At 34.9% G+C, this 9,691-nt stretch overlaps 1 protein-coding gene across 7 annotated transcripts in view; it reads left to right on the top strand.

Moving 5' to 3' along the window:
• The first annotated feature begins 1,890 nt into the window (after window positions 1–1,890).
• The window catches only part of LOC104586782 (uncharacterized), a 42,505-nt gene continuing 34,704 nt past the window's right edge, over window positions 1,891–9,691 (top strand). For all 7 annotated transcript variants that reach the window (XM_088904121.1, XM_010244132.3, XM_010244131.3 and 4 more), the window contains exons 1-3: window positions 1,891–2,405; window positions 2,552–2,668; window positions 9,538–9,602. In XM_088904121.1, the coding sequence (XP_088760247.1) occupies window positions 2,139–2,405; window positions 2,552–2,668; window positions 9,538–9,602 (449 nt within the window). In that variant the 5' untranslated portion in view covers window positions 1,891–2,138. The remainder of the gene's footprint in view (window positions 2,406–2,551; window positions 2,669–9,537; window positions 9,603–9,691) is intronic.

Raw genomic sequence — 9,691 nt, 5'->3', positions numbered from 1 at the left:
TTTATTAAGTATGAATTTAATATATATAACTTAATGATGAGAATAAATAAAGATGACTTAAATATATGATTCAATGAACATGAATGCAAGTTAATAACTTAAATATTGGATTTAATGAGAGGGAGTTTAATGCATTGGATATCTTAAAAATTACATCTTTTCAACTCATTTAATATCAATAACCTATTACCCTACTTGCCCTCGTCTTTTATAAATAGATCTCAATATAGAGGGTAAATTTTATCTTAAACAAATTCATAAATATGCTTGAGGCCATTCGTGGTTTTTAAAGTATTATAGATCTATATTCATTTCATTGAACTATATTTTTTTGGGGGGAAATTCCTGATTAATACACTATACTTTGGACCTATTGCCACTTTGATCCTTGAACTTTAAAATTCAACAATTCAATACCCGAAATTTTAAAATGTGTCAATCCAATACAAGCCGTTAAGTGGTATTTGGAAATATACAAATGCTCTTTGAGCGTCATCTATTTCTCTTTATCAACCATCCAAATGTCGATAAAAAATGAGCAGTCTCAAATCATTGTCTCTTTTATTCAATAAAGTTTGGGTCAGGTATCGAAGGACATTTGTGTCTTTTTAATTTCCACTTAATGGATGGTTAACGAACTGGTTAGCGTAAAAGTACTGGATTGACACGTTTTGAAAGTTTAGGTATTGAATTGTCACGCTTTAAATTTTGGGGATCAAAGTGGCACTAGGCCCATAGTGTAAGGTACTAATCGGGAATTTTCCATAATTTTTTATATGTTAGATATATTTACATTAAATTGTAATTGTTAATAAAGATTATTTATATTGAAATCGAGATATTCAATGACATATTATTACACTAAATAATCTAATTCTATTTAAAATTATAATCCATTTATATTCCATTTGAAAATAATAAAATTATATATTAACCATAATAAAAATAATGTAGCAAGTTACTCAAATCAAATAATTATGAATTATTGTTATTGATAAAAATATTTTTATCAATATAATAAAATACTAAAATAGATTAAAAATAATATCAATTTAAAATTAATATAAAACTAATACAAAATTATCTAATAATTATTAGTATATAATTAATTTTTACTAATTTAAAACCAACTTAAGTTATACTAAAAAATAAAAACTTAATATAGTTATTTAAATTGTATAAGGAATTTAAATTTAATAAAACTTAATATACTTAATTTAATTTAACTTTTACCAATTTAAAAAATTAATATAAAATAGTAATTTTAAATATAGTTTAATTATAAAAACCTCATTGGGTTTTCTAACAATCATATGAAACTCCATAGTGTTTTGACCTTAACAAAAACCTAGCTTATTATTTTGAAAAAGAAGGTGCAAATACCTTTCTTTCGTCATCATTCCAAATAAAAAATGTTGATGTAATCAGTTAATTTTACTTCATTTCATCATCTTTGCTTTATTTTGTCCAAGAAAAATAATGAGAATTATTCTTTAAAAATTACTAGCAAAATAAATTAATAAAAGGTAAAATTAAAACTTTAAATTGTGTATGATAATGCATTCACAATAATAAGTTAATTTTGTATTTCAATGTCTTTGTTACGTAAAGGCCTATAAGGAGGCATTTGCACTTTTTTATAAACCGAAAAAAATAGCATTAAGATGTAAAAAACAATATCAATTTATATAAAGAATAAGAATTGGACACTCTCGTTAAAGCGCAACTTAAATAAATATTGCTTGATTAAAAATATTAGCATATAAAATAATTTTTTTGTGCATTGCATGTAACTCATAAATAAAGAAATAGCAATTTATTTCCACATCGGTGAATTATAATGATACCACTGATGTTAATTAAATATGAGCGGTGATCAAATTGAGCGACGGGTGGATTAGGGTTCCCACCAAATTCTGAATAACGGATGATACAACATACAAGCGCAATATCAGCTCAAACCTTTTCTGACATTTCTTTTTTCCCGCTTTTAAACCGTCGACTTGCAAATAGCAGTTTTTAAAACCCTACTACGGCTACCACAGTACCGCTTTCAGGGTTTTTAACGAACAGAAAAACCGATACTTTCTCGTCATTTTTCCTGTTTTGTATGTAAATTGGGAGTCTTCAAGTTCTGAATGGCGGTCTTCGAGCATTTTCAGAACTTGTACGACATCAGGTTGAAGCCTCGGTTGCTTCGTTCACTTATAAGAGATCGTGTTCCCGACGAGAAACACCCATTTTCTAAACCTTCAGAGCTATCTATAGTGGTTTCAGCAGTCAAAAACCATGGGCTTCTATCTGAATCTTCCAGAGAAGCAGTTGATCCAAAGCATATGGAGAACTGGAAATCTTCCATTGATGCATGGATCGAGCGCCTTCTGCTGCTCGTTTCAAGTAAAATGGTAACCACTAAAGACATCTTAGACTACCCATACGTTTATTTTTACTTTGATATTTGTAGTATCGCACCAAAGGCCCGTGTTTCTGTTATTGGTTAAGTAATCACTTGAATATATGTTTATTTAGCTATATATTTTTCGTGCTCTAGCCAGATAAATGTTGGGCAGGAATCTGTTTGCTAGGCCTGACTTGTCAGGAGTGCAGCTCTGATCGTTTTCTGGCATCGTACTCTGTTTGGTTCCAGAAACTTCTTGCACAAATTCAGGTTTTGTAAATTAACTTTTATCTTTATTTCTGTTGCAAATATATTCAGGTTATTGTTGTGTGCAACTCAACTCAACTAAGCATTGTCCCAGTTAAATGGGTTCGAGTTTCACCATTCCTGTCTGTTTAGTGCAATATCCATTGTTAAAATATGGGCCCTTAATCGTTTCTTGCCACTTCAACCGGATGCCCTTTTTGGCCTGCACATATCTCTTATAGACCCTTCAATCTGTAATAGACCACTTATCTTTAGCAGTGAAGATGGTCTTATTTGTGTGTGACAAAACCATGTTGTTATGTGAATCAAACTAAAATGTTTTTTAAGTGGATTTTTTGGTATCTAATTATCTGGAGATTTCAATTAGTAAGAAAGTTCATAATTTTTTGGTTTACATAGTAATGTCAATGCTGGACTTTTTTTGAAAGAAATGTAGGCACAACCTGTTGCAAAAGAATACATAATAATTCCTACAAAGTATGAAAATCCTAAACTCGACTTCCTTATCCTTTATTACTAATAAAGTATAAATTATTTTTTTTTGATAGATAAAAATTCAATTGATTTCATTAGAAGCAAATGATAAAGAGTCTGTTACAAGCATCCCAATATGAGGTGCGAGATGCAGCCTCACTCATTAATACAGAAACATCGTAAAATTACAAGTGGGCCTAGTACAACTGATCCCTGGTTACTCCTTTTTTAGCTAGGGAATCAGCAAAAGCATTTGCCTCCCTCCCCACCCATTGTATATTTACATCCATCTGCTGAGTTATCCATTTGAATTTCTTCATTTCAATTCTATAAGCTCAAATCACTTAATCTGGGCAACCCACCACCACCTTGGAGTCCCCTTCTATCACCAAATTTTCCAATCCTAACTCTCTTTCAATCTGTACGCCTTGTAGGGCTGCGTATTTTGCCTTTAAGGAGTCTCCATTCCCCTTCGGTCTTGAGAAGAGTGCTCTTAAATTTCCTTCATTGTCTTTGATGACCCCTCCTATTCTGGCTGGGCCTGGGTTGCCTTGACTACTCCCATCGAAGTTCAGTTTAAAAAATCCTTCAATGGGAGATGTCCAAGCCAACCTTGCCTTAACCTTCTGCACTAAGCTAGAAGTCACTAAAGGCCAATTCCTCTAAATATCATCAAATGTGAAATTTTTGAATAGTTCCAAACGTTTGTAGCCTGTGTATAACCATAGTCATTACACACTCCATAATTTGTTGTTTGCTCCTTTTTTTCTCTGGAAAATTTTGACATTTCTCTCTTCCCACAAGGTCCACACCATTGCTGCTCTAGTGTACCTCCACATTATTCTTCCCCTCTTCTTCGGTAAAGCAAAGGTAGATGGGTCAAACAACATTTTTATCTCCGTTGGCATATTCCACCTGCACCCAAACAAAGAGAAAAACCAGTCCCATATATCTGTAGCAAATGAATAGGAAATTAGTAAATGGTAACAAGATTCACCATCAGATTTGCGTAGAGTGCACCAATTCGGGGAATACACAGAAAATGCCTATTTTTTTGCAAATAATCCAGAGTGTTAATTTTCCCAAGAGCCACTTCCCAATAGAAGGCCTAAATTTTAGGGGTAATTAGTTGAAACCACACTTCTTTCAAGGAAAGGACAGAGAGGAAGGGGACTGACAAAGAGCTTTAAAAAAGGAAGCACAAGAAAAGGAGCCTTTAGAGCTTGGGAACCAAACTCTTCTATTTGGACAAGGAAGCTCTAAGCAGACACTATTAATAAGAAGGAGAAGCTCTGATAGACAAGTTGCTTCCTCATCCCTCAAACCCCTTTGAAATCCAAGATCCCAATTAAGACTCAAAGGCAAAGAAGGAAGAACAAGAAAATTTGAAATGACCTTATTTTTATACAAAGAAATAGAATACAAAGAAGGAAACACCTCCTTTAAAGGCCGGTCACCAAACCAAGTGTCTTCTTAGAACCGAATTAAATTCCCTGAGCCAATATCATACTTGATTTTACCTTGGAAATTGAGGGAGGAGGCTATGGATTGCTTTCCAAGGTGTTGCCAAGGTAGCTCAACGTGATGCACTAGCGTCCCAGCCATTCTTCAATCTACCATGTATGCTTGCCACTACCTGAACCCACAAATTTTCTCTCTCAGGAGGCCATCGCCATAACCATTTCCCTAACAGAGCTGTATTCTTCTTCCTTACATTCCCTAGACTTAAACCACCTTCTTCCTTTCTTTTACACACAATCTCATAGTTTATTAAGTGGTCCTTCTAGTCTCTCCCGGCTCCCAAAGGAAATCCCTCATAATTTTTTCTAATTTATTTTCTTCTCTTGGTCGAATCCTAAAAACAAAGAGGAAATAGATGGGTAGGTTAGCCAAAGTTGATTTTATCAGAGTGATCCTACCTCCCAAAGAGATATAACTTCTCTTCCAAGCCGCCAATCTCTTTTTACATCTTTCTATAACTGGGTTGCAAAAATTGCTTTCCTTCGGGTTTGCACCTAGAGGAAGCCCTAGGTAGGTCAAAGGCCAAGGGGTGATATGGCATTCTAAGCATTATGCTATCCTATTTAGGACAATCCCCTCCATATTAATCCCTGCTATGCAACTCTTGTCCAAATTGATTTTCAGATTTGACACCTTTTCAAATTTCTTGATTAGATTTTTCAATTTCCTGACTTTTCTGATGTCTCTCCCTTCACAAAGATAATGGTATCATTTGCAAATTGGAGATGAGTAACAAAGTATAAATTATTCATAGAAAAGGGAACGAAAAGTACTGGAAGATTGTTTTGGAAAGTTTATGACCTGATCACATTGCTTTTTTTGGATACTCCACTCTTGGTGGGTCACCAGATTGTAGTTGGCTGTCTTGGGTGTTCTTTGGAAGGAGATGTTATCCTTACTTTTACTTGTCAAAATAAAAGTAAATTTTCATCTCTAATAGGGTGTGCAGGACCTCACAGTAGCTAGGGGTGATTGGATCATGATCCGAGCCGAGATCTGATCCTATTTGGTCAAATTCGGATCATCCTTGTTCGGATATTCGGATCAGATTGGATAATAGGATCTGGTCAGAAATTGGATCGGATTCGGATCACCCCTATCCGATTCGAGAAGATCCGATCTGATATATGTTATATATTTATTTATATAAATATATATAATGCATATATATGCTATTTATTTATTTATAAATATATTATTTATATTGCATTTTTATAAATTTGTTATATTATTCATTTTTTATAAAAAACATGTATATGTATGATGAAAATAATAAAAAAATACTTGTATTTTTGTTTTTTCTTTATTTAAATTGGTATATATTAATTTTCTTTTAATAATTAAATAATTTGTTGTTCTCAGTCTTGGATGAGTCTGTAATCTGATTTGTGCTCAGGCAGTCTTTTTGGCCTGGGTTTTGTTGTATTTTCTCCTTTTATGTCTGAATAAATTTACTTTACCTTTCAAAAAAAAAAAAAAAAAGAAAGAAAGAAAACAAGTCGGATCGGATTAGATCCAAAGATCCGACTTACCGATAGGATTCGAATTCAGATTGAGGCCTATCAGATCCGATCGGATCTGCCATGAACGGTGTCGGATTGGATTTACATATACCCTGATTCGAATCTGATCCGATCTGTTTGCATCCTTTACTAGCTGACCATCCATCACTTGCTATCAAGAAACGGCCCTCCACTGCTATACTCTAAACATCAAAAGATTTCGAGTACTGACAACCTGAGCTCTTCAGGTAAAGACAGTCCCTAGATTTATATAGACTTCACTACTCCAAAGGCTATGCAGAACTGTAGAAGAGTGCCTCATCAGTTATAACCTTCAACCCCTCCTTAAGGTGAGACACCTTTAAAAGACGGGGGATTGGGTTTCCATATCAATCATATGGACATCGATCTCTTACAATTGGATTATTGAGCACTTTCTGAAAATTTCCACAATCTTTAGCTTGCAAATAGCTTTGATTGTGATCAAGTTAATGACTTCCTTTAGATGTTTCTGTTGAAGAAAATTGTAGAAATTCTCTCCCAAATATTTCATAATATAGTTTAGATGATTCATCTTCACATGAGCCTGCCCTTTTTGCTGAAAATGGCAGTGTGGCAACTACAAGGCAAGTCAATAGTTTTCTCAGAAGTGGTTCCCTGTTTCATCAAATGCCATATTGAGCAATAGAATGCTTCAAGATTGAGGAGGCAAATGAAAAATGAATGGACGGAATTATTTGCCTGTTGTCTTTTTTAGCTAGACACATGGAGGCTGGAGCAAGGGTACAGAGAGATTTCTAGAGCTTACATCTTCTCTTTAGAGTATCACAAGTATGCATCTTCAATTCATTCATTATTCCCATGGATAACTCTACTGTGCTCCATTAGAACCAAGTCACCAACATGAAAGTGGGGCCCTATAAACTAAGTTGAAGGCTAATTTTTTGGTGATAAATAAAAAAGAAAAATAAAAGTTGCACCCTGGGTAAAATCACTCCAGCTCTTTCAAAATTTCTCAATTACTGATATAGTAAGAGCATGGAATGAAGTGGCACTCTATAGGAAACCCCAGGTCCCAAGAAGAAAGAAAGGTGATGGAGTGGAAGCCCCCAGGTCCCAACAAAGCTGAACTTTGAAGGGAACTCTATAGGAAACCCAGTTATGGCAGGCATTAGTGGTGTGATCCATGGTTCAAAATATTGATACAGCTCAATACGTTGATAGGGGTGTATTGTACTGTATTGGGGCTCACTCCCTTATTTTTTTTAAACCTGGTTCAGAGGGGTCGGTTTAAGGCCTATCTACCCCTGAACCGGGTTAAACCCCGAAACACCCCCTATAAGGTGTATAGGGAAGCACTTGATACGATACATATCGTCTGATACGGCCCGATACGCGTTGAAATTTTGAACCTTGGTGTGATCAGAGATTCCTTAAGCAAAGTATTGCCTATGTACTCAGACCTTTAGGGGAAGGTGATTCTTTAAAAGATGAACTACTGGCTCTGCTACATTGGTTAAAAGTTGCCAAGCAAGCAGATCTTAAGAACTTGGAGATAGAAGGGGACTCAAAAATAGTGATGTCTTGGACCAATTCAGGTGGTAATGTTCCCTGGATCTATAGACATCCGTTAAGGGAGATGGTAAGCATAGCAAGAGGGAACTTAATGCCTCGTTCACATGGATCAGGAGAACTGCAAATGGAATGGTTGATTCTCTATATTTAATTCTCTTAGTGTAACAATTTCTGGTGCAATGTTTGCTTACTTACTGCTGTAATTCTGTATTTAATTCTCTTAATTGAATAAAATTCTCATTTTTCTGATAAGAAAAAAAGAAAAATTTCATTAAAGAAGAAGAAAGTACAATAAGGTGACAAGACATCACCCACAAAATTTCAAAACCCAAGACCCTCCAGCTCCCTTTTAATATAAAATTTTCCTTCCCCACTTTTACAAACACAAACAAGACTCACTAAGAAAACCCAAAATACTTCACCCAGTAGGCCCCCTTAAGATCCCCAAATCAACAACAATCCTAATAATTTTCACCATTCAGGTCTCTCTTTAAAGCTTTATTCGTTCAAGGGATGCTTCTTTTCCAAATCCTGGAACATTTTTCTCGCAAATTCTTCCCTTCCTAATATAGATAACCCTAACATCTTGCTTACTTGGACTTCAGTTTCTTTCTCACTTGATCCATAACCACGTTCTCTTCTTCCTCCCCCCTTCTGATTTTTCTTCTGCCAATTCATTCTCTATCACCACTTATAAAAAACATTCTCTATCCCCTGCATCACCTCCCCTCTTGTCATTACATCTTTTTGATGAGCAGAGAGGGTTCCATCTTCTTCTCCTCGGCCCCTTTCTCCACTGTGTTCAAATTACTACTACTTCTATCAAGGATCTGACTATCTGAATTTTATTTCTGCCTTTTTATCCCCTTTCTCTTATATATCCTTTTGTACTTACTGCAAGGACCATCTCCTAAGAGATAGTCTATCTGGGTTCTCAAAAGCTTTGATGACCAAGATCCAGTCTAAAACCATTGAGCTGATGTGCATACATAACCATCGGAATGGGAAAGAATCTTGAAATACTAAATGATTTCTTTCTTTCTATCCTCTGGCTAACTGTTAATGGAATTACGCTCCAACACATCTTGGCCAAGTCACTATCTTCCTTTCTAGGTCAGCTATTAAAGAGTTCTTCAATATTGTTTGAGTTGAACTAGCCCTTTTGTTATTGATTTGCACAATAGCCTTGGGATTTGAAAGAATCTTGAAAAGCTGAATGACTTCTATCTATCCCTTGACCAACTGTAAATGGAATTACACTCCAACACATCTTGGCCCTACCCTCCTTTTTGGCCACCTTTCAAAGATTTAATTAGTGTTGTTTGAGTTGAATCAACCCCCTCTGAATAAGGAGAACAGAGATTTGAAGGGTTAAATACCACTTGAAAAGTAACGAGTAAATGTATTCTATAAGTGTATTTTCCTTGTTACATATGAAGAACCTACTTGCCATTTCTTTAGATGATTTACTGAATGCTATTCTAAGATTTTAGCTAGGCAAAGAACCTCGATTGTTTCAGTATGTACTATATGAGATATTAAGACCCCTCAAATTCCATATTTAGTTTCTTCAATCACTATTTGCTTGTCTAGGAATTTTTCTCATTTCAAGAATTTCTGCAATATTTACTTGTATGCGTTTAATCTCCCTTCGAATACCCCCCCCCCCCCCCAAAAAAAAAAACCTCCCTTCTGTTTCTTGCAAAATTTTCATCTTTTATGTATAAAATTTGTTCTAAGTGCTTATTTTCTTAATCATGATCTGTTTGATTAAAACTTGAATACTTGTGTCTTAAGCAGCCTCCATCAGATTCTCATTTTGTTAAGGTTGCTTCTTGTGCGTCCTTGGCAGATCTTTTCACAAGGTTTGACTTTGTTCCTTGAGTGGAAGCATAATTTCTCGGTGGATCTCTCTCATACATCTAGTTTTGCAGTTGGTAACAAACCTGTAGTG

The sequence above is a fragment of the Nelumbo nucifera genome, chromosome 4, assembly GCF_055504915.1.
Source record: "Nelumbo nucifera cultivar China Antique chromosome 4, China Antique-T2T, whole genome shotgun sequence".
Taxonomy (NCBI): domain Eukaryota; kingdom Viridiplantae; phylum Streptophyta; class Magnoliopsida; order Proteales; family Nelumbonaceae; genus Nelumbo; species Nelumbo nucifera.
The sequence above is the reverse complement of the archived record's forward strand: the minus strand, read 5'-3'. Positions and strand labels throughout refer to the sequence as shown.